Source organism: Rhinolophus sinicus, linkage group LG09 (genome assembly GCF_036562045.2).
Source record: "Rhinolophus sinicus isolate RSC01 linkage group LG09, ASM3656204v1, whole genome shotgun sequence".
NCBI lineage: Eukaryota > Metazoa > Chordata > Mammalia > Chiroptera > Rhinolophidae > Rhinolophus > Rhinolophus sinicus.
The window spans coordinates 70983099-71009239 of record NC_133758.1 but is presented as its reverse complement, the minus strand read 5'-3'; the positions used below and the strand labels follow the sequence as shown (position 1 = coordinate 71009239).

The window sequence follows — 26141 nt, the reverse complement described above, 5'->3', positions numbered from 1 at the left end:
ATTTGGGACATGTTTCTGTTTCCCCATTCTGACTGACTCTCTGTGTTTCCTTCAATGTATTAGGTAGATCGCACTTCTTAGTTCTTGCTGGGTTATCTTATGTAGTGTGTGTCCTTTATATTTGACTTGCACTACTTTGTTCTTCTGCTCTGCGTGTGCTCCAAAGGTGACACTTGTGTTGTGTATATTGTCCTGTTAAAGAAGATCTTTAATTGCTTTTCGCTTATGAGTAGGTGGGGTTGACTCCTAGGCTGACTAGTTGTGAGACTTGGCTCTGCCCACAGCAGGTTGTTCTGCTGCATGAGGGTTGACCACTTAAATGTGGTTTGGCCTCTATGGTCTTGTGCCTGTAGAGAATTCCCTCTGGGTGTGTCACTTGTAGGTCAAACCCGGTAGTACTCTGGTTTGGTCTGGAGTTGGCCTCTGGGTGTGTTGAATCTTGTGCCTCTTAAGTTGGGCCCTGGTGTAGGGCAATTTCAGAACAAAGCAAATCGCCAAGCACAACAACAAGAACAAAGAAAAAACCAAATACTTCCACATGTAAAAACAACCGATAACCCACACTCAACACAGGCAAAGATATGAAAGATATGAAAACAAAACAAAAAAAGCAGCGCCAGTCTTGGCTTAAGCCCACCAAGTAATCTCCAGGTTGTCCTCTGCTGTACCAAAGAGTCCTCTGTGTATTGTGCAGGCAGAGCTGGTCACTTGGTGCCCAGAGTGACCTTGGGACTGCAGATTTAGATGCGTGGGGCTGAGGGGTCTGGATGGTAGTTTCTACAAAGTCAGTGCAGTTTCTGCCCTTGCCTGCACATAGCGCACTGAGAGTATCACCACCAGCCCTGTGTCCAGTTCTCCTGAGTCTTAGGGCACTTATTCCGTGTGTGTGTGTGTGTGTGTGTGTGTGTGTGTGTGTGGCGGGCAGAAGATTTCTGAGCTGCTGAAAGCCCAGAGCTGCGTCTGCCACTTACTGCTGATCCCTGGGACTGTCTCCTCCATTGTAATTGCCCCGCCCTAGGCAGGCCAGAAAGGGTGGGGGCTGGTGATGGAGGGGTCTTCTCTCTTCCAGCTCAGCCATGTCACACTCTTCCCACAGGCCAGAAAAGGTGGTGGCTGGGGGTGAAGGAGTCTCTTCTCTCCTAGCCCAGCAAAAATCACACTCTTCCCAACCTCTTCCCTGGGTCAGAGCTGCACGCCAGTCTTCCCAGAGCCTGAGCATTAAGGCTCCTTTGTAATCTGACACTACTCCTCAGTTCATGGGCCAGTTTAAGTCTCTGGAAGGGTGGGGGTAGGATTGGAAGAGCGGGGGGAGGGGCCCATGTATGGAGTTTGTGTCCTTTGTCCAACCTAGGGCCCAGCTGGAGGTCTCAGCTGAGGTTATTGCCTCAAATGCTGGATATGCCGCCCCTTCAGCAGGAGAGATCAGCTGTGGGACGCAGGGAAAGAGCCCACGTCCTGGTTTTTGTGTTCTCTGTTCTATCCTGGGATTCCCCTACTTCTCTGTAATCATGGATGCCAGCCGCGTCTCCCCAGCTGCAGGTGTGGCTGTGTCTCCACTCCGCTCCCTTCCCTCTTCCCCTGTTCGCCCAATTTGCCCACCTTCAAGTAATCCTTGCACGAGTCTCTTAGCTGTTCTGCATGATGAGCAGAGAGTCCTTTGATGGGTTATAGAGGTCCCATTTGTGATAAGATCCGGAGGAGAATTCAAAAAGTGTGCCCCACTGCCCCATTCCTATGCAATTTGTTTTTTAAATAAACCAGTTGTAGTGATATGCTTTGTTCCCCCCCCCGCCCCCCTTTTTGAATAGTTCATCAGTCTTACCCCAAACTTGCAGCTCCAGTTAACATGGCCAAGAAGATACGAAGTTACTTAGGGAGAGTGAAGCTGATGTTAACCAAACTAGAAGGCAAACAGTGACCTGTAGATACATTCGTTCTAAAAGGAATCTTTATAATACTCACAATGGATGTCATCCTGACCATCTTTGTCCACAGAATGGGGTTTATGTTTTATGGCAGGGGCCTCTTACTTTTTTGATATATGAGAAACAGAGAAAGAAAAACTTGTGAAACAGGAGCGTGCTGATGAGTTTGCACTACAACTATGCAATAGTTTTGAAAAACGATTCCTCAGTAACAGAGGACTTTTTCTTGTTTCTTCCTTTAGGAGTTTGAATTACTAGACTGTAGGAAAAAGTCTTGCCTTGGGTACACAAAAGACTAATCCATTGGAAAGAACCATTAGTCAGTTGAAATTCAAATATTCTCTGTTTTTACTATTGTCCTCTCCTCTCCCCCCACAAGGTACAACCGAAAGCACAAGAGCTCAGGGTTCTGGTTGTGTTATAATGATCAGTGAGGTCACAACACAACTCCTGTAATGTGATGAAGTAGCAGTGTGTGAAATACCACAGTGGGTAAGAGCATGGGCTTTGCTGTCACTGAACTGGATCTAGAGTCCAGTACTAGCTCTAGTGGGAACTCGAGCAAGTTCTCATCCGTATAATCGGGATTCTAATAATACCTCAGAGTAGATGTGGAGATTAAAAGAGATAATGTAATTAAGGTGTCTGGCTCTTAGTAAATGCTCAGTTAATGGTAAATCCTGTCTACAAGCTACATGTGTAGTATACTACTAACTTTTCTGGCGTTGGATAAGGTGATGAGGGCTAATTGGTAAAAGAAGAAATAGTAGTTCATAATATCCTAATGACTCATACTCTTGATGGAAGTTAACTGTGAATGCCTTGGGAGTAAGGAAATGTTGACCACCTGGGAGTAAGGAAATGTTGACCACCTGGGAGTAAGGGAAGAACACTGCTGTTTAAATAAAATATGGTGAAGAGTAAAGACAGCATGCCAGGAGCAATGCTACCCATTCATTCATTTTTATAATAGACTTTGGTATTTTTGATTTCTTTGCATTAATAAGCTATTCTTCAAATTTATTACAGGCTCTATTCTCGTAAAGGTCGCACCTTCTCTTCAAGCTCATTTACAGTTATCAGGGAAAGAGGTTGACATGAACTCAGAAGTCCATGTTCAAGAAATGGCTGAAGCTCATAAAGACGATGGCGTAATAATTACTGGTGAGGAGACAGCATTTTGGCGTATATGATGAATAGTCATTGTCCATACATAAGTAGACATATGATATACTTAATTGCACTTTGTCTTTTATTCCTTTCTATTGTCACATTTTGGTGTTTGACACTTTGCTTCCAACTGCTTATCAGTAACAGTGCAGACATTCAGTTTGAAATACTCAGTCCAGTCATTGGATAAAACTGATTTAAAATTTTTTCCTGTCTCGAAGAGATATTTGCACACCCATGTTCACGGCAGCATTATTCACAGTACCCAAGAGGTAGAAGCAACCCAAATGTCTATTGATGGTGAATGGATAAATGAAATGTGCTAAAGACTACACACAGTGGAATATTATTCAGCCCTAAAAAGGAAGAAATCCCTGTCACAAACTAATCATGAGTGAAACTTGAGGACATTATGCTACGTAAATTCAGCCAGTCACAAAAAGAAAAATACTGTATGATTCCACTTATATGAGACGTCTAAAGTAGTCAGATTCGGGGTGGCTGGATGGCTCAGTTGATTAGAGCTCAGTGCTCTTAACAACAAGGTTGCAGTTTTGATCCCCAGATGGGCCATTGTGAGCTGCATCTTCCACAGCAAGACTGAAACAACCACTTAACTTGGAGCTGATGGGTCCTTGAAAAACACACTTAAATAAATAAAAGTTAAAAAAAAATAGTAGTCAGATTCATAGAAACAGGAAGAAGGGGGAGGGGAAAATGGGGAGTTGTTTAGTGGGTGTAGAGTTTCAGTTTGCAAGATGAAAAGTTCTGGAGCACAACAGTTGAATATACTTACTGAACACTACTGAATTGTAAACTTAAAAATGGTCAGGTTGGCACATTTTATGTTATGTGTTTTTTACTACAATTTTAAATGTTTTAAATCATTAATTTTTTTTTTTCTGGCACAGATGTTTTCTAATTTTGGACTTAAAAATCAACTAAAATTATTGTAATGCAAGATTTGAAGTTACCTTTATATGATTAGATTAAATAGGAATTTGGTTTCACATTTTACACATAGTAAACTTGTTCTTTTAGTATAAAAAATTTTCAATCCCAGAAATGTGAATAGCTTTTGCACATTTTTCTAATTACCTATGGCTGCACTGATGACTAAATACTACTTTTTAAAATATTTATTGTATAGATAATATATGTACATAGTAAAAAAAATTAATGCTGGTGAGGTTTTCCTTTAAATCTCACCAGCATAAAGAAAGACATTGAAATTAAAGTATGTACATGCATGTATACTTTAGGCTGACCCATGAGCTAATGTCTAGAAAAGTAAAGTGTGTCTGGTGGTGATGGCAATGGCTGTGGGGGTGGCTGAAGCTTCACAATATCAAGCTTCAGTTTTAAATATTCATTTGGTATGTCATAAAGTTAAGAAAGCAGTCTTAAAAATCATGGAATATTAACAAAAAAGCATAACAGCAATAAAAATAACACCTGTACACTCTCAGATCTAACTCAATGCCTAATAGGCAGACTCAGTTACGTAATGAAAATTTGACAAAAATTTAAGTGTATTAAGTATGCTAAGAATCAACTTCTTGTGATCCAATCTCTTGAGTTTGATAAGGAGCCAGTAGAATTACCTTTTTTGGCCTCAGTAATCTAAAGCAATACTACAAATTTATTTAATAATATTCTGAATGATAACAGTGTAATCAAATTATTTTACATGTGTGAAGAATGTTTGAATTATAAAGTTATTTTGTCATTTTTCATTGTTATTCATAAAATCATATGCCTTTCTGAAATACAGATTTAGTTTTTATTCAGTTTTAAAACCCCATTCTCGTCACTTCAGGCTTTAAGAAGACTTCATTAAATCATTTAAGAACACTTCCTAGTTCTGTCATTGGATAAAATCAGTATCTGCAGACCTGATCACTTTATTAAGTTCCTGCCCATTTCATTACACTAAACCAGTACCACCTCAAACTTAATATATTTAAAAAGAAACATTATCCTTCCCTAGCCTTGCTCCTTCTTCTGCTGTCTTCTGTATTTTCCTTCATTTGGTCAGTCAGTCACACACAGTGTCAGGCCCTGTGAGAAACTAAGAGTGCATAGATAATAAAGTATGGTGTCCCTGCCAACCCGAGGAGCTTATATCCTAGCGAGGCAAGACAAACAAATCAGTGAATACAGTGCAGTGGGATAAATGTTATAACAAAGGTATGTTCGTAGTACTGTGAGAACATGTAGGTGGCACATCTAAATTAGACTAGCGCTGTAAGATTGAGGAAGTGAGAGAAGTCCAATATAGCTAGAGTACAGCAAGTAAGGGGGAATGTGGCGTAAAAGGAGACTGGCGAGTTTGGAAGGGGGTCAGACCACATAGGACCTATTTGGATTTTATACTAAGTGCATGGCAAAGGCACTGAAAGGTTTTAATCTGGGGTTCAAATAATCAGATCTGTGTATTAGAAAGATCACTGAATGTTGAGTGGAGAAAGACTGGAAAAGACAATGGTGGAATGAAGGAAAAGCTAATTAGCAGATTACTGCAGTAATTCAGGAGAAAGAGTTCAGTGGCCTGGACTCCGCAGTGATGTATCTTAAACTCCACATGTAAATAAGCCTTCAAAAAATGTTGGCTGAAGAAATAGATAGATGGATGCTATGAGGAAGATGCATGGTTACCGCATTGGTTAGTATGAAGCCTCTCAGCCTATTTAGTTCTTTTTGTGTGTTATTTGTTATTATGTCTTACACTCTGGCCCTTCCTTCCTAAACCAGTAAGACTCAAATTGCAGAATGAAGTTTATTTCCTGTTCATAGCTCAAGATTCTAGGTACTGAGCAGCAGAGTAGCACAGGATAGACTACAAGGTTGGGCCCAGATCTGTAGGTTGTCTCTGATATTAGATTAAATCCATTAGAGTGATAATAACAGAAGGACCTCAGATAAAGACAGAGCCGTCTCTTTTGGAGGGAGTTGTATGAACAAGTGATTGGGTTTGGAGAACTTTCATAATTCACTTTGATTCTAAAACTTGTTTGGTGCCCAAAAGACCACAGACCTTATTTATCAAGTGGATGGTATAATTTAAGGGGCATAGAGCACATTGCTTTTCCTGTGGAGATTTTCGATCTGAAACCCAATTTTAGAAATAATGAGCACCTTTATGTGTGTGTTGTTATTATAGGCAGCTGAGCTCATCTCATCTGGGTGTTTCTAACAGAGCCTATGAAGCATAGACACAGAAATACCCTCTCTGCTTAAGAGGTCTGGATTGTATCTGTAGCATAACCTCTGCATGATTTCTGCAAGAAACCATTCATAAAATTTGGTCCCTGGGGCTCAGGTTTCCCACAGGGTTGATGTTTCAGCCCTGTAATTTTATTTGATTTCCTGCTTCATGGTTTCCCTTGCTATTGCTGTCATTGACAAATAACTGTATGTTGTATGATTATTAAAGTGATTTACAAGTATTATGTGCTATTCCGAGGTCAGAGGACAGCCTGGGACTCTGTCGGGCTGAAACATTTACCTACTGAAAAGCTGTGCAGTGTGTGTATTCTTTGGTGTGCATTCTCTAATCCTTATGAGATCTGTGGTTCTAAGTTTCATGCTCTATTCATATATAGCCAACTCAACAGATAGTAAATGGCTTAGGTAAAATATTTCTAGGAAGAAGTTGACTTCTCTCGTAGGTTTTAGACTTGGTTCATCAACTTAGATATGAAACCTCGCTGTGGTATATCAAGCCATTCTCTAAGCCCGAAAATGCGTGTGGCACACAGTCCTTTTGTCTTAAAGCTCCCCAATTTAAATGTTTAGAGAGTATTAGAGATAAAGTGTATCGCCAGTGAAATGATTGTTATTTGTCACAGTCATAGTAGAGAAGGTGGTAATACTGGGCTCACTTTAGTGAAACTGGAAATGTAAAACATAGAAAAAATAAATTCATTTGGGACCAAAATACACCAAGAAGAGGGTTCTCACTCAGCTTATTTTCAGGCCAGAGAGTTATACATTTAATGGTATTGTAATTTATGATGGAAATTTGGTTCATGGGTTGGAAAAGAGGTTGAAATGGGATTAAGCTTATTGGATGGCATTTTTCAGAGCTAGAGATACTGTTTTAACTGCAAATGGGAAAAAAAATCTAATCTTTTCATATGACTCAGAGAAATACATTTTTTTTAGAAAACGCTGAAGCTTTCATTTTCTCCAAGCTGATAGCGTGTGGATTTGTCAGTCATACGGACGTGCTTCAGGATGATATAGAAGAACTTCAGTAACAGAATGAAAACGCTTCAGGCTTATTGGCTGTCTGCTTTAAAATACTCTGACAGAGAGTTAAGGAACTGCCTTCAGTTTTTGTGCTTTTATGGTGTTTTTGTTTCCCCATCATTTTGTTAGTGTAAGATCCCGGGAATGTCAGATAATCAACTTTGCAGTGTTTACCAGAAAAGAAGACAGGTTTTGTTTCTATTCACCTGTAAACGTGATCTGTAAGGCCATATAGTAAATATGTTAGATTTTACAGGCTACATATGGTTTCTGTTGCATATTCTTCTTTGTTTTCTTATAACCCTTTAAAAATATGAAAGTCATTCTTACCTTTTAGGCCATAAAAACAGCCTTTAGGCCAAATTTGGGTATAGTTTGCTGACCCTTAGACTAGAGATCAAAGCTCAGGCCCCATCTTAAAGCATTTGAATTCTGTTTGTAATTCCTGGCGTGTTTCTTATTGTTTGTTTTTGGTTTTGTGTTTATTTTAGCCATTCAGGAAATACTAAACCACAACCAAATCATACCCTAAATGAACTCTTCCCAGTAGTGCAGAAAAATGATTTGTGCACATAAAAGTGTAATCATGTAAGATTTAAGAAACAGTACAACCATAGAAGATACATGATGGCAAATAAAAACACAAAAACGTATTCAACATCACTAGCCATTAGTGAAGTGCAAATTAAAACCAGAATGAGATATGACTACATACGTACCTATTAGAATTAGAAAAATATTGATAATACCAAATGCTGGCAAGGATGTGAAGAGATTGGATCTCTCCTGCATTGGTGGTTGGGAATGTAAAATGATACAGCCACTCTAGCATTCAGTCTGGCAGTTTGTTAAAAAAACTAAACATGAAACTACCCTATGACCCAGCAATTACACTCCTAGGCATTTATCTTAGAGAAATGAAACTTAATGTTCACATAAAAACCCGTACACAAGTATTCATAGCTTTATTTGTAATAGCCCAAAACTGGGAATGACTGAAATATCCTCTACCAGTAAATGGTTACACAAACTGTATGTTCATACAATGGAATACTATTTAGCAATAAAAAGGAACAATCTATTGATATACACAGCTTGGGTGAAACTTAAGAGAATCATGCTAAGTGAAAAAAGCCAGTCTCAAAATGTTAGATATTGTATGATTCCATTTATAGAACATTCTTGACATGACAAAATTATAGAAATGGAGAACAGACACGTGGTTGTCAAAAGTTAGGGAAGGAGAAGGAGGATACGACTATAAAGGGATGTCACAAGGGACTTCCTTTGTGGTGATAGAACAGTTCTGCATCTTGCTTATAATGATGGTTACATGAATCTATACATATGATAAAATATCATAAAAGTATACATAGGACATACAAAAAAGTGAGTGTGTAAAAAAATGGTGAAATCTGAGTAAGGTCTGTAGTCTAATTGTGCTTTGCCAACCTGGTTTTAACAATGTACTATGGTTATATATCACCACTCGGGGAACCGGGTAATGGGTGCACAGGACCTCTTTATAGTATCTGTGCGACTTCTTGTGAGTCTTTATTCCAAAAGAAGTTATAGAGAAAGAGGAGAGCACCGATGGAGGGAGAAAAAGAGGGAACAGAAGAAGAGAGAAAGAAGGAAGTCTTCCAGGCAAGTAGTAGCATAAATAGGACTGATTTACCCTTCTACCTAAAACAACAACAGCAAAATTTTTTAAACAGACAAAACACATGATCATTGAGAGATGGGAAACAAAATAAGCCCCTGTTTGCTTCCTTGAGAGAGTGTCCACCCTGTAGTTAGTACAGAGGGAGAAGAATCTCATGTGGAACTCAGCAGACTCCCTGTGTGGAGGAGACCATGATGAGACTCTACAGAGACCACGACAGCTAGAGTTCATAGGACAAAATGCCAGAAGAAATAGAACCTGGTGCTCACACAGGTCCGGGAATAATGCCTGTGCCACTTGCCAGACTAGAAAAAGTCGTAACTCATGGGGGCATTGGTAGAGGATTTAGTAGTTGGAAACAATTAGCCCTAGACTGAGCACCCTTCCAGAACTGCCTAACAAATTATAAAAGCAAGAGATAAAAGGCTTAAACTGTTTCCAAGTAACTTAACTGCATCTCTAAACGTTTACAGGAATACAAGAATATTCAGCCAGCACCCAACAAAATAAAATTCACAATATCTGGCATCCAATCAAAGATTATCAGACATGCAGAGGCAAGAAAATATGACCCATAATGAAGAGACTATCAGAACAGACACAGATGTTAGAATTAGAGGAGAAGGAAAATAAAGTAGTTATTACAACTGTATTCCACATGTTGGAATAAAGTTAAGACATGGAAGATATTAAAAAATACCAAAATTGGATTTCTAGAAATGAAAACTACCATATCTGAAATGAAAAATTCAGTGGATGGAATTAGACATAGAAGAGTTGAAGAAGAAAAAGTGTCTTCAAGAATATTTCTTGGGCAAACCTCATGCATTGTACACTTGTTCAAAACCTAGAGTACGGTTGCCTTTGTTATTATGCCAAGTAATTGAGAGAAAATATAATAATAGGCACCATTAAAAGTAGCTCAAAGATATTTTCTTGTCAGTAAAAATTTGTTGTCAAGATGTCTTGGGTTGCACTTTGTCTAGGGAAGACTGTAAACAGTTAAAGAATGTTGACAACATTAAAATATTTGGTTATGGAAGTGTGTGTGGTATTAGAGGTTTAGTTTGTGAAATATATGTGTTAAAAATAATAAAATTTCAGAATAATTATTTTCATGTTGTTTCATTAGTGTATAATTTATTTTCCTGGCCAGCTGGTAAGCGTCTTAAGTATTAGCATGTCTTTTCACATCTTTTGACCCTCCCTAAAATACTTAGCATGGTGCTTCCTGTAGTGGGTGGTCAGGAGTGTTTGTAATGTAAAAGAGGGAATCCTCCAGCTATGATGCACTCAAGTTTGATATGCTGCTAATAGGCAGCACCAGAATTATCCCTCTGAACCAAATGTAAATCAAGTCTGTTATAGGGTTGCCGGGCGAGTAGAGGAGAAGCTTATCTTAGACAAGAAGCTTTTTAAGCCTATTTTAAAACCGGAGAATGAAATTCTGTAAGTTACGTAGAGCCCTATGTTTGTCCACAGCTAGTGCTGATTAGACCAGGTACATTTGGGGTTAATTAATGACTGATACATTTTGACTGGGTATTTGGGGAAATTAATTAATTAAAAGACCTTGGAGACCCGTCTATTTGGGTAGATCTGAACAGGGCAGATGTAGAGAACAAATACTAGAGTTTGAAAACGTGTCCTGAGAAGAAACTTTTCCTCCCATTTGACAAGAGCCAAACTACACAGGGATTGGGTAGACATTTCCCATTTCTTGGTCAAAGAAACATTGAGTTTCACTGGCAAAGGGAATTAAATAAGGAGCAAGGTTTCTGCAACCCCAAGTTCTAAAATGTGTCACAAGATTTTTAAAGGAGGGAATTTATAAACTTTACAAATTAGAATAGAGTCTCCCCAGATTCAGGCCAATGTATGGAGAGCTTTCAGTAAATTACTGGTGGGCAAGATAGAGAAAGCTATTTTCAAGCAACCTGAATGGAATTTTATAAACTGTCTTTTTTGAGTGTTGTCTAAGCTAAAATCGCTATGTGCGCATTTTGTTAGTAGCAGAACCAGGCGTGGCCTCTACAGCTGCAGAAGAAACTGGCTTCTCTCTCTAAAAGCAAGAAACGAATGATTGGGAAGGGGACCAATAATATGTTAAGGAAAAGATCTTAGATATTTGGGAAAACCTTTCTATTGTTGATGCTTTACTATTGATGCTAAGTGGTGTAAAAACTAAAGTTAGAACAACCAATGTTTAGGATTTTCAGTTCTTTATTTTGTTGTTGTTTTTTCGTGTGTTTTTTTTCTTGTTTTTTTTTTTTTTAGTTTCAGGTATACAGAGGAACATAATAGTTAGACATTTACACCTCTCACAGTTCTTTCTCTGTTTTTATTTAAATCACTGGAAAAAAGAAATTCTGTATTATAGAAAAACTATTGGGTGCAGGTACCTTGAAATCCTGACCTACCAAATGCCCCACAGGCACTAAAAGAGCAGATTAAAACCAACAGCTGAACCCCTTAATGATGAAGTTAGAAGAAAGAGAGGCTTCTAACACAGGGATTTACCAATTGGAATGAGAGATTTTAACCTTAAGTTTAATGAGAAGTGGAGTCATGATGATATTGAAAATATAGCAAGAGAGGTAGAAAGAAAAACTCTAGAGGAAGTCATTGAATACTCAGCTGTTATCTGGGAAAGATGCAGTGAATTCTAAGACATAGGGAAGATTATGGCTCAGATTAAAGGGGAGAGGCAAGAATTCAAAGAATTTGTATAAAACAAACACTTGTCACAAAGATTGGATGGTACAAAGCACCTTTTCATCAACTAGGAACATCATATGGAACTAACAAAGGGAAAAAAACTATACTAAAGAAAAAGATTGTTTCCTGCTTTGTACACTTGGATTCAACAAAGAAATGTTATGATGAATTCAGACAGTATATTCACAACTCAGTTCTGATTTGACTCTTTTCTTAAATTCAGAATTGTAATGGAGCACCAGAGGAGGTTTGACACCTTAATTATTTTGATTGAAAGAAAAAACATAGAACTACAAGAATACAGATGGGAAACAAACCTAAGGAGCTCTTTGACTGCCACAGCCTAGACCTTGAGAGAGTTTCCAGGCTGCAGGGCCAGCGGCAGGGTGGGGACTGGTGTGTGATAACAGGCAGAGCCCAACAGACTACTTGAGTGGAGGAGACTGAACTGAGCATCTGGGGAGACCAGGGCTGCTCGAGTTTACATGAGAGAGTTCCAGAAAGGAAGGTGATGCATAGGGAGTACATGATCATTCGGCAAAGTACTGATCAGCATGTGTGTGAGGAAACTACTTGATACATGCTACATACAATGTGAATGAACCTCAAAATAATTCTGCTAAGTGATAGAATCCAGATTTTGAAAAAGTGTACATACTATATGATTCCATTTCTTAAAATTTTAGAAAATGAAACTGATCTATTGTGAACCAGAGTAGATCAGTGATTGCTGAGGGGTGGGGATCTGGAGATGACGGGCACGAGGGACAGGAGGGAAAGATTACAAAGGGGCAGAAGGGAGCTTTTAGGTGTGATGGTACGTACGTTCATTATCTTGCTGGAAGAGATGGTTTTACAGATTTTTACATATGTCAAAACTTACTACATTGCCATCACATTACATTGACATTATTTGGTCAATTGTGCTTAAAGCTCTTTTTTAAACCTGCATGTAAAAAAAAGTACAAATAGGGGCGACCAGATGGCTTAGTTGGTTAGAGTGCGAGCTCTGAACAATAGGGTTGCCGGTTTGATTCCCACATGGGGCAGGGAGCTGCGCCCTCCACAACTAGATTGAAGACAATGAGCTGCCGCTGAGCTTCCAGAGGGGTGGCCAGATGGTTCAGTTGGTTAGAGCACGAGCTCTCAACAACAAGGTTGCCAGTTCAATTCCCACATGGGATGGTGCGCTGCGCCCCCTGCAAGTAAAGATTGAAAATGGCAACTGGATTTGGAGCTGAGCTGCACCCTCCACAACTAGATTGAAGGACAATGACTTGGAGTGATGGGCCCTGGAAAAACACACTGTTTCCCAATATTCCCCAATTTAAGGAAAAAAAAGTACAAAAAACAGAGTAGTTTCCCTTTTAGAGTTCTGAGAAAATGAAAAGAGGGAATAACCCAGGTAACCTCTTTGTAACTCTTTCCCAACTCAGACTATGTTTACTAAGATTTTTGCTGTTCCAAAATGTTTTCAGTTTTAGAGATGTTTTGTTAGGATCTATGTAGTCAAATATTGCTATTGTCAATCAAAATATAACTTTATTCAATTTTCTGTTTCAGGGCTCATGAATCAAGCAAACAAACATGAAAAATGGATTAAGGCTGATGCCCCAAAAGGCACTGTAAGTTTTAGAATTCAAAGCTGGTTTCAGTCCCTGAAACTGCAGGACTAAGAATGGTTTGAGTTGTATGTATAATTTTTAGCAATGATTAGTAGATCTATAACTACCAAAATGCAAATATCACTGTTCATATAAACGTTGAAAACACAAATTGGAATGAGTAGTGGTGAATTGTCTTTCGGGGCAGATTCAAAATTTCTACTTAACTATTGTATTAGTTTTCTATTGCTCTGTAACAAATTACCACGAACTATCCATTTAAAATAATACCCATTTATCAGCTCACAGTTCTGTAGGTCAAGAGCCCAGCCTGGCTAGATTCTCTGCTCTGGGTATCCACTAGGCTAGACTAAAGGTGTTGGCTGAACTGAGTTCTCATCTGGATGCTCTAGGGAAAAATCTACTTCCAAGTCCATTCATATTGTTGGCAAAATCCAGTTCCTTGTGACTGTATGACTGAGATTTTCTTGCTGTCAGTCAACGATCACTCTAAGCTTCTAGATGCCACCCGCATCCCTTCTCGTGTGGCCCTCTCCATCTTCAAGCCAGCAATAATGCATTCAGTCCTTCTCATGCTTTGAATATCTGACCTCTTCTGCAACCAGCTGAAGAAAATCTATTAATGGGTTCACTTGATTAGGTCAGGGCTACCCAGGATGACCTTTGTTTTGCCATATAATGTAGCATAATTATGGGAGTAATATCTCATGTTCAGTTTGCATTCACACTCAAGAGGAGGAGATTTTATATATATATAAATATATATATAAAGATATACGTAATGGGGAGGGCAGTGGTTACCTTAGAATTTTTTTGCACCATAACTCTCATGTAACCTGTTTTCTACTTAGTACTTATTGTGACATCAATGTAAATTTAAGCTGTGAATAAAACACTTTATTAATGTGATGTAATTGCTACTGATTCTTAATTGTTTTTGCATAATTTAAGACAACTCGTTAGTAGGGGAGAAACATTCAGCTATTTTATAGCCTGATATATGAAGATGGATTTTCACTTTTATAATGGTGTACTGTATAAAGTTATTTTATGAATTCTTTTTCAAATCTTACCTGTCTACTCCTGGAACATTTAAATTGTATGACACTAAAAAGACTCTCTATTAGATTATATCTACTATGATTAGGATACATCAGTTCTTAAACACTGATTTCTAATATACCTTTCCAAACATAATGATTTATAGTAGTCTCTTTTTGTTAACTTTTCATTTATTTAGAGTTGTCTGTTTTCAACTTCTTATTTGTGTAACAAAAAGTCAGTTTTGGGTGCTATCTCAAAGTCTCCTTTTAGTTTACCTTTAATGTAAAAATTTATACAAGTTTGGACGGTACTCACATGTTATATGTGTGATGCAGTTGTGATATGTGTGTATTAAATTATTAAGTAGAGGAAAATGAGAAGTAATAAGGCAATATTTAGAATCTTTTTCACTCTCATGCAATTATATAAACATTTTCAAGACTGAAAATAAAATTTAGCCAACAACAGCCAAAAAGGTCATGAGCAGTCAACTATATTTAAAAGTATTAAAGGAATTGTATATATGTCGGATTGCATAATCAAGTCCAAACAGAAAGAAAAAGCTGCCATATTTTGCCCTTTTGAGCACAGCCCCATCTATGTTGATGCTTAAGAGCTGCGGACCTGAGGAATATTTTGTATACCTCAAATACTTTGCACAGAGAACTTAAAAATTTTGTCATCTATTCACTCTATTCCTTTATCCCCTTTCCATAGCCCCTTTTTCCTAACACCTACCCCTTTTCTTTCATTTCTTTAGCTATAAAATTCATCTCCCCATAAAAACAAATGTGTGTCCCATTCTTGTTTAAAAGAAAATATTACTCAGAGAGTTTGGGAGCAACCTCTGGCAGTTAAATACCCTGCTTGGTTTCTAGAGAACATAACAGGGTGTGTTTCTCCTTATTCTGGTCTTCCCCATGCAGGAGTTATTACTTTAGAAAGCAGTTTCCCCTTTTTTAGGTCTCTCCAGTTGTGTGCTTGAGCACGTAGGGGTCAGAAGTTAACTTTTATGCAGCTGCCAGAAATCTCCAAATTTAGTTAAAAATACTATCTTAGAACAGTCATCTTAAGGGTCTTCGCTCAGGCCTTAAAACGTCCTACTCAGCTAATTCCCCTGCTATCCACCTTTAGGAACCATTGCACAGCTTAGTGATGCTACCTTATTTCAAAAACTCTTTCAAAATCAACCTAAGTAAAGAGACTATTATGAGCAAGTTAGAAGATTAGATAGCAGAAAACACCCAATCAGAACAGCAAAAAGAAAAAAAGAATTTAAAAAAAAATAAGGAGAGTTTAAGGGGCTTCTTCTATAACCTCAAGCATACCAACATTCACATCATAGGGGCACCAGAAGGAGAAGAGACAGAGCAAGGAATTGGAAACCTATTTGAAGAAATAATGACAGTAAACTTCCCTAACTGGGTGAAGGAAATAGATATACAAGCCCAGGAAGCTCAGAGAGTTCCAAATAAGATGAACCCAAAGAGACTAACACCAAGACACATCATAATTAAAAATGCCAAAAGTTAAATACAAAGAGAATCTTAAAAGTGACAAGAGAAAAGCAGTTAGTTACCTACTAAGGAACTCCCATAGGACTGTCAGCTGATTTCTCAACAGATACTTTGCAGGCCAGAAAGGATTGGCACAAATTATTCAACAGGATGAAAAACAAGGACATACAACTAAGATTACTACCCAGCAAAGCCATCATTTAGAATCAAAGAACAGATAAAGAGCTTCCCAGACAAGAAAAAGCTAAAGGAGTTCATCACCACCAAAATAGTATTATAAGGAATCTTAGAGGGACTTCTTTAAGATGGAAAAAAAAAAGTAATAAAATGGCAATAACTACACACCTGTCAACAATTACTTTCAATGTAAATGGAATAAATGTAAATGGAGTAAATCAAAAGTAGGGGAGCTGAATGGATAAGAAAACAAGACCCTTACATATGCTGCCTACAAGAGACTCACTTCAGATCAAAAGACACACACAGATTGAAAGTAAAGGGATGGAAAAACATATTTCATGAAAATGAAAACAAACGAAAACAGGGGTAGCAATACTTATACCAGACAAAATAGACTTTAAAACAAAGTATAACATGAGACAAGGGCCCAGTAATCCCACTCGGTATTTATCCAAACAAACCCATAATTCTACTTTGAGGGGATATGTTCATCCATATGTACATTGCAGCATTATTGACCTAAGCCAAGGTATGAAGGCAACCTGGGTGTCTCTGAATGGATGAACAGGTAAAAAAAAAGGTAGTACATATATACAATGTAATACTACTCAGCCATAAAAAAACAATCTTGCCATCTGGGACAACATGGATGGACCTAAAGGGTATTGTGCTGAGTGTAGTAGTCAGCGAAAGACAAATGTCATATGATTTCACTTACAAATGGAATCTAAAGAACAAAATAAACGAACGAAACAGAAACAAACTCATAGATAGAAAACATTTTGATGGTTGCCAGATGGGAGGGAGGTGGGGGTAGATTAAAAGGGGAAGAGATCAAGAAGTACAAATTGGTTGTTACACAGTAGTCATGAGGATGTAAGGTACAGCATAAGGAATATAGTTAATAATATTGTAATAACTACATATGGTGTTAGGTACTAGATCTATTAGGGTGATAGATAGGAGGGGTTGGGGACAGGGTGAAAAGGGTGAAAGGATTAAGAAATACAAATCAGTAGTTACAAAATAGTCATGGGGATGTAAAGTATAGGGAATATAATCAATAATATGATAATAATTATGTATAGTGCCAGGTGGGTACTAGTTGGGGGATCACTTCCTAAATTATATAAATGTCTAACCATTATGCTCTACACCTGAAACTAATATAAAACAATATTGAATGTCAAATCTAATTGAAAAATTAAAAGGGGGGGGGTAAAGAAGAGGTTAAAATTTCCAGATATAAAACAAATAAGTCATGGAGATGTAATATACAGCATAGGAAATACAGTCAACGATATTGTGATAAAGTGATACAATTGTCAGATGATTGCTGGACTTGGCGATCACTTCTTTAGCATAGGGAATATAATCAATGATGTAATAACTGTATAGTGCCAGTGGGAACTGTTGAATAACTGTGATGTACACCTGAAACTAATATAATATTGTATGTCAGCTATATTTTCATAAAAGTCTTTTTAAAAAGGAAGAATTATTAAAAAGTATTTAGCTAATACAGTGCTCCCAATAATAAAACTCTAGAACCTTTTTAAAATTTTTCAAAATAACTTTCATATCTTTTACCTTAAATTTTATTGTTACTTCAAATTTGCGGGGTACAAAAAGACAGTTGATTAACCCCATTTAAGAGGAAATAGAAAGGTTAAAAAACTTATCTAATATTACCAACACAGTTTATTTGTGGTGCTCAGAACAGAGTTGTGCTTTCTTCTGGACTCTATCAACACCAGTGTTACTGATATCAAATAATGATACACTGGCATGTGATCATTTAAATTCTGTTAATTATCTTTTACCAAAATGGTAAAAATTTATACATGAAAGCTTATCAAAAATTACTATGTGGATATGTAATTAATAACCCATATCTCCTAACATAAAATTGGGAGAACATATTTTTTTTTTGGCATAGCATAGTTTAAAAATTCCCCTGTAGTGCAAATTTGATTAAAAAGAAACCTTTCTGAGACATTGCAAGGATATCCTTCCTATTCACATATAGTTCCTGTTTCTATTTAATTTGCCCAACTGTTTTTAAGTCAGATGTTGAGATGAGTAGGGGATCAATTGGCATTTAGTTCTCTGTTGTTGCTAAATATATGGAAATCACAAGAAAGCCTTGTTTTCGTTAAAAGTATGCTTATATCCTTTATAACATAGCTTCTCAGATCGAAAGTCATCGCCCTGGCTCAAACTCTTCTTCTGACGTATATGACCATCTCTGCTTTCTTTTCTAAAGAGAAGTTCTAAATTCCTTGTCAAAAATGTCACATCTTTCAGGGTTGTTTCATATAACTATAACCTCAGATTTGATAATCTCATCAAAAGTATTGGTTTGATTAAGCTTTATTTAAGTGGAATATTTACATAGTAGCAGTACTTGATTTGGCTTTTTTTTTTTTTAATCATAATTATTAGAAGAAGTAATGATGTATTTAGAAACAATTATAGTTGGAATAACAATCAGGAGATGATTTGCTGCTTGTTTACACTGTTGAGATCCAGCTAATACAAATACTGGCATTAAGTGAAGTTGCCAAGTTCTAGATTTTTTGTTCTTCCTGCTGGAGGCTGAAGGTCATACTGCTTCCTCTTCACTACTATATGTTGACTCTTTCGTTGTCAAGTCTGAGTCCTGCAATGGTGTTCCATCCTGTTGCTCTGTAAGAGGCTCTCCCTGGTAATCATAGCCAAACCAAGATGGAGGGTCATAAGGGCTGTATTCCTGCTCCTGAACCATAGATGACATTTTCTCTGCTGCTTCCCTGTAATAACAGTGGTTAGCGTGAGCTACTTGCAGAAGGAATCACTAGTACAGAATTATGAAACTAGAGCAGATTTTGGAGTTAAAGAACTTAATCAGGAGTTGAATTCACGTTTCACAGCTTTCTTGCCTCGCTGAGGGGGAGCCTGGGTACTTGTGCTACTAATCAGCATCCCAAAGTGTAAGTAGCTCAGTAGCTCTCTAGTTCAGCCAGCCCAGAGATTGACAGACAGCCATGCAGTGGGAACACTGAGGGCAGTGAGTAGTGTTCTTGAAGGAACCCTGGGCCTGGTATTTCCAGCTGTTTTGATAAGGGAGTACCCATACCAGCCAACCTGTGAAGGCTGGAGCTCTTAACCCAAAACCCACAGATCCCTGTTGGATACATGGATGAATTTCAGGGAGGTCCACGAACTCCCTGAAAATTCATGCAGTTTGTGTCTAAATACCTTTTTATGAAGAGAGAGTTTGTGATTCTCATCAAATTCTCAAAGGTGTCCATGACCAAAATGATTAAAAATATGGTTACTATCTTTTTTAGGAGGAGGGAAGCAAAGAAGGCATGTAAAAGTTGTTCTGGACCTGAATACCAACATGGGGGGAAAGGGGTTCCCCCATGCCACCAAGCAATTTTCAGACACCAGCTGGTTGTCCTACAATTCAACTCAGTTCTGACACTGTCTACCCAGAGAGAGCTATTCCACAGGTTAAGGACTCAGTCCCATAAGACCACCTTCCACTTCAGATGCCAATTGCAAGTCCAGGTTGTCCCCTGGGCTTCTGACCAACTGGCTGTATAGATCAGAAGTTCCAACACCCCTCTCCTTGGGTTCAATCAATTTGCTAGAGCCGCTTACAGAATTCAGAGAAACTGTACTTACAGATCACTGGTTGGTTGTAAAAGGATATAACTCAGGAACAGCCAAATGGAAGAGATGCACAGGGCATGGTAGGAGTAAGGGCGTAATGCCCTCTGCAGTCATGCCCCTCTCCCCAAACCTCCATGCATTTGCCAACCCAGAAGCTCTCTGAACCCTGTCTCCCTGGGTTTTTATGGAGACTTTATTACATAGGCATGGTTGATTCAATCTTTGGCCATCAGTGATTGAGTCAGCCTCTAGTCCCTCTTCCCTCCTGGGAATGGGGATGGGACTGAAAGTTCCACCCCTCTCTTCATGGTTGGTTCCCCTGGCAACCAGCCCCTATCCTTAGGTGCTTTCCGAAAGTCACCTTATTAACATAAACCCAGTTATGGTGGAAATGGGCTTATGATGATATCAAGACACCCATTTCATCTTTATGGCTCTGAATCGATGTGAGGAACTGAGGGTAAAGGACCAAATATAAGAGATGCTCCCTTTATTCTTACCACTCAGGAAACTCTAAGGGTGTTGGGAGTGGTGAGCCAGGAACCGTGGAGGAAGATCAAATATATATGAGAAGTATATTTTGGTCATCTGAATAACCAAATATATGTTACTTGTAAATCATGGTATGGCAGCATCAGAAAAAGATATATCTAACTTGAAAACAATGCCAATTTGAGAACAGAAGGGTTTTCCTAGGAAGTTGGTTTGAATCTTGAGACCAGTACTAAAAAGGAAATGAGTAATTGGCAACTTGTGTAGGATCAGAAATGAGTATGTTTGCCCACAAAGAGGCTGCTTTGCCCATTATTGCCATATGTTACATTGAGTTATTAACCCCCAAAATCTGAAACTGAGTCATTGATATGGAGGCTGTATTCCATACCCTTGGATTTGTGCTCAATGGCTTCAAATATGGCAATGAAATTGGAAAAGGCTAAGATACATTGTTGTTAAAAATGGTGTTTCAGATGGCTCAGAAGGTGTTTCAGGGCAGCCATATGGCTCAGTTGTTTAGAGCACGAGCTCTTAACAACAAGGTTGCCGGTTCAATTCCCGCATGGGATGGTGGGCTGCGCTCCTTGCAACTAATATTGAAAATGGTGACTGGACTTGGAGCTGAGCTGCGCCCTCCACAACTAGATTGAAAGACAATGACTTGGAGCTGATGGGCCCTGGAGAAACACACTGTCCCCCAATATTCCCCAATAAAATTTTTAAAAAATGCTGTTTCACTTGAATCAAATCTTAGAAGTATTAAAATAATTGTAACCAAATTCAACAGGGAGGCAACCAAACCATTGTTAATTCTCTTACCACATTGCTTTTTGGCTCGTATATTTACACTCACACAAAACTTCCACAGTTCAAAAAAAAATTGAGTAAAAGAAATTGTTATACTAATTTAAGTGTAGTTCTATGTTTTAAACTTCTTATTTAATCTTTATGTAATCTCTAACTAGGACATCTTCATGCAAAAATAATAGTGTTATATCTTTAGTGTTCCCATTTTCTTCTGAAGATTTTTCTCCCTTTTCAGTTCTGTGGCATTGAGATTGCCATGTCTTTGAAGGCATTTTCTGTGGGACTGTTTTCCCTTGAGGACCTACCACAACATAATGGACCTCCCAAATATTGGGGGAATCTGAAGCATGAAACATTGGCACCATTTGGTTTCAAATGGGTAAAACACTATTCTAGGCAACAGAACTCCATTGTTACTTACCCTTCACCTAATCTCTGCCTGTCTAAACCTTATCCATCTTTCAAAACACCAAACCAATTCAGCCTCTTGTAAAGAAGTACCAAACCTAATCCCTTCTTCCTCTGAACTTAAATAGGAAGTTGATGATAGAATTAATTTCTTCCCAATGCATAGCTTCATGGCATTAATTGCTTACAATTTTAAACTTTGTAATTTTCCTTTTGTTTAAGAAGGCAGTAAATTATTTAAGGGCATAGTACATTTCCTCGAAACCTAGCAGTACCAGCCAAAACAAGACATTCCAGCAGTTTATACCAAGAAGGAAAGTCCTTTAGCTCTCCTGTGTGTGTTGGTTTTGAAGAGGCATTCTTAGTTCCTGTTTCCAACTCCCTCCCGCCCCCTACCTCCCGTACAGCAGAGCTCTGGACACAACTGTAGTTCACAGTGCTTGGTGATGGTCTAATGCCACTGATGATAACAGTACTACTGCAGTTAGAGGCAACCGTGGCCTTGACCTATAGGAAAAGGACATGTTTGTTTGGGGACTAAAAGATTTGTAAGCAGTTGACCAAATTATATGCAACCTTCGGCCTCAGAAGAGCAAGAGTTTTTAAGAATTTTCGATAAGTGTTAAGAGGTTAAGTACTCTTAATGCTAAATTTGGGAACTTATAAATATTGAGTCATACAGTACCTCAGTCAGCTACAAGCTAAGGTAAATTAGCTGGTAATTGTGATTTTTAAAAGTTAGCAAATAATGGGAGTTTGAGAAAAAAAAAGAAAATGGAATTTTGACTCCTCAACATAGACAAGATAAATAGGGCATGAATAGAAAGACTAATCATTAAATGCAAAGTGGTGGGACACAATCAAAATGAGCTGCATACTGAGTCCCAGCCATGGGTGAAGTACCCAATGGGACACACATTTTTCAAATGTGCTTATTTCTTGGCTCTGTGCCTCCCTTATCTTGGCTCTCAGTGGTAAGCTCTGCTGTCCATTCTACCTACAGTCGGCTTCAGTGAAATTAAACATCAGAGGGTCCCCCTGACCATTGGAGGTCATGCTTAGAGACGGAAGAGCAGCAAAGGATCAGGTCTCAGACTCCTCTTCCCCCGGTCTCAAATGCCAGGAGGCTAAGGCTTCCTCCCGTGTAGTGTCTCAGGGCCTGTTTCAGTCCTATGCGCTTTCGCAGCATGGGTGGTTCTGGGCAAAATCTGAATCTGCCCTGAGAAATGAGGGATTCTTTTTAGAATTTGTGTGCTAGTGTGGACTATTCCCTAGTCCACTTCCTCTCCACCCTTAAGAAAATCCTTGGCCCGTGAACTACTTGTCCTCCACCTTCCTAGGACCTTGGACATCCACACATGGACTGACTCCTAAGACCTGACCAAGAGAAAGGAGCAGCATGGTGACTGCGGCAAGTTTCTCAGTTCTTTTTCACACCATCCTGTGTAGCTGTGTGTTTGTACACACGCACTTTTGAAAAGGACTAGGAAACTTGAAAATGTAGAAACTGAATGCTCCTCCCGGAAACAACTCTCTCTCCCTCCCTCCCCCCTCCCTTCCCTATGTTCTTCCCTCCTCGCCCTCCCTCTCTTCCTTCCTCCTACCCTTCCCTGCTCCCTCCCTTCCTCTGTTCTTCTCCCTCTCTCCTGGGTGATCTAGTGTGGTCAATACATGGAAACAAGGAAATATTGAAAAGAGAGAATATACTTAGGTATCATCATGTGCTCTAAGATTCTTAGAGTTCGTACGGAACCCTTTGACTACCTTCCACTCTGGCTTGGCCTAAGTGACTCAAAAATCTTGTATGAGATGATTTGGGAATTGAACCAGTCTATGGTTAATCATCATTACTCTCTTAACCTGGTGAGAGAAATTTCTTTGGATTATACAGAACAGTGATTTTCAAATGTGATGTGCCACAAACAGCAGTGAAGTATATCACAGTAGATGGTCAACAATGATGTACTGAAGTTTGCAAGTGATTTTTGGTTTTTATAAATTAAAGTCAATTCAAGGTTATCCCTGTAATAACGTTAATTGCCCTCATTCACATTTCCTTCCTGTTTCTTGAGTAGGCCAAAAAAAGGGGGTGGGATGTGTGTTGGAGCCAACACCAGTAAATAAATGGGCGTCAGCAAGTAAATTGGGCACAAGAGGGCACATGCCCCCCCTTATTGACCAAGTCCCTTGAAAGTTAGAGTTTTAAAAAAGGCTTCAGGAACATTGAAGGCAAAAGAGCAGCATAGTGAGGATTCAGACCTGGGTACAAAATATTGCTGTGCCTTTTATTTGTCTGACCTCGGGCATGTTATTTCACCTGTTTAAACCAGTTTCCTTATTTATTTTATGGCAATAGGGTATTTGTGAGATTAAATGAGATAATAAAATAGGATTTAGTGCAGTACAATGGCAAATAACTGTTATACGACATTATTTGTTCATACTGATAATAAAAATTAATAGCTCCAAATCGCAAAGGCCTTTCCACAAACACCTCTCCATAAGCTGGAGAGGAGAACTCTAATAAGAATTTTATTTCCTAGCAACATATTTCTCTCAGGGTGCCTGGTAGTAATTTATGCTGCCAGCTAAAGAAGGCCTTCAAGGAACCTATACTTTCCTTTACTGATCTCTCTAAACCTGGAAGTTCGGGTCTCCAGACACCAAATGTCAGGAAGGTCCCTTTACTCTTTGCTAATTATAGACTTCATAGCTCTCTGCCTGTCTCTGGTTCAGACCCGCCTGGGTTGTGCAGACCACTGTGTGGGGCTTTCTCCCTCCCTCCCACTGTGTGTTTCTTCTTCTCCATTGCCTGGCTTGCTTTCCTTACAGCGGGCCAGAAGTCGAAAGGCAGGCTGTACACAACATCTTCCATTGCGTGTGGGGGGATTTGTACTTAGAATCAATTCTCTTCTGAGTGCTACAATTAGATTTTAAGGGCTATATCATACAGTGTTTTCACGTTCAAATGGAATCGAGCGTATGGGAGTCCATTACTTTGTGATTGAGTCACTGAACCTCTTCACAAGCAAAAAAAGTCTCGATCTCAACTACCAAATACTCCATTTCACCAGACAAAACAAAGTGCCGGCAGTGGAGGGGCCTCTTTGACTCTGGTAAGAGCAAACAACTGCGCTTTTGTAGAGTGGACATAGGTAAGGGATTCGCCATCAGCATGAGTGGAGTTTTGAAGGTCCACATAGTCTTTGCAACATTTCCAGTTCCACCCAAGGATCGAAGCAGAGAGGGAAGCTGCCCTCCAGACCCTAGAGCCGACCCCAAGCCGCTGTGTGTGGCCAGGCCTGACCACTTTCTAATCAATGCCAAGTACCTTAGGAGCTCCGTAACTGACCAACAGCATCCTCTCCGAGATGTTGGACGTCAAGACAGATGTTCCTGGAGCCTTCCTAGTCCAAACGCTGGCTCTCTCTGAGCCACTGTGCTGCGGGACCTGCCCCCTCCCTTGCCAGACAAAGAGAGCATCAGAGAACTCCAGGCCTCTTTCCTGCTGGAGCTTAGCAGGGTGGAGCTATAAGGAAACCAACATGGTTTGGCCTCTTAGATAATGAGACGGGCAGACAAGCCAGCTCAACCTCTAGGCATTAGGGCCAAGTCTCTGTCTGCCTCTTGGTGATAGACAGCCAGGCTTGGTGGCAGAAAACAAAGGAGGCTTTTTGGCTGTCCTGGCTTAGGTAAAGGAATTTTCCGGACATCCAGCTAACTAAGTAGAGTTTTGCATTGGGTTCTGGGGGACAAACCCAGCTAGTAGTAAAATCTTACTTTGCTTTGTTTTGTGGCCTTGCAAGAGGAGTGAGAAGTCAAAGGCAGGATTTGGATATTACTAGATATCTTGGGTCTTCCTGACTAAACACCGTATTTGTCACTTGAACATCTCATACCATGATTAGGTTCAGAGAGGCCCTTGCTAGAAAGTCTCCATTCTTTCCACTTAAAACCCACTTATTAGAAGTTCAATAATGTTACCTCCCAAAAATAGTGATTGGCAAAATACAATCAAAAGATTAGAAGCTAATTTCAGAATGGAATCAATAATGTAAAGATTTTGTAGAGTGTCCGATGGACACTTGTCTCATTAGGGAGACCACCTCAGGGATGATGTAGATGCCTGATCACTGCACTGTACACCTGAAGCTGAAACTGAAGAATAATGAGTGTCAACTATTATTAAATATATATACACACACATACATACATGTATATATGTGTGTGTATATATATATATACATACATGTATGTGTATATATATATGTGTATATATGTATATACATAGTTACAAGAAGCAGAGCACAGCATTAGGAATAGAGACAGTGGAAATGTAACGGCTGTGTGCAATGTCAGAGGGATAGTGGATGGGGGGAGGGGGATTATCACTGTGTGAGGGCTATAAATGATAAATGTCTAACTATTAAGACTATTGTTTTGTACACCTGAAACTGATTTAAAAAATGTAAAAAAAAAAAATTAGAAGCTAAACTCCTTTGTATGATATATTGTTCACTCACTGCCATCTTGCTCAAATTTGGCTGTTTAATGACATGACAAGGCAGGGAACTTGTTTCATGGTAACCTCTTTAAATAAAATGAATATCCATATCAGTCTTCTTCAGACCTATCAGAAAGGGTTGAGTCACCGCTCCTCTACAAAAATTTT

The 26141-nt window shown here is 38.9% G+C and overlaps 2 protein-coding genes across 4 annotated transcripts in view; one reads left to right on the top strand and one right to left on the bottom strand.

The window, feature by feature from the left end:
* FAM185A (family with sequence similarity 185 member A) overlaps positions 1-14267 on the top strand; it is a 72215-nt gene extending 57948 nt beyond the window's left edge. For both annotated transcript variants that reach the window (XM_019744547.2, XM_019744548.2), the window contains 2 exons: positions 2955-3089; positions 13297-14267. In XM_019744547.2, the coding sequence (XP_019600106.2) occupies positions 2955-3089; positions 13297-13409 (248 nt within the window). In that variant the 3' untranslated portion in view covers positions 13410-14267. The remainder of the gene's footprint in view (positions 1-2954; positions 3090-13296) is intronic.
* A 1281-nt stretch (positions 14268-15548) lies between these two features.
* Positions 15549-26141, bottom strand: part of FBXL13 (F-box and leucine rich repeat protein 13) — a 230582-nt gene continuing 219989 nt past the window's right edge. For both annotated transcript variants that reach the window (XM_019744537.2, XM_074340634.1), the window contains exon 21: positions 15549-18891. In XM_019744537.2, coding sequence (XP_019600096.2) covers positions 18705-18891 — 187 coding nt within the window. In that variant the 3' untranslated portion in view covers positions 15549-18704. The remainder of the gene's footprint in view (positions 18892-26141) is intronic.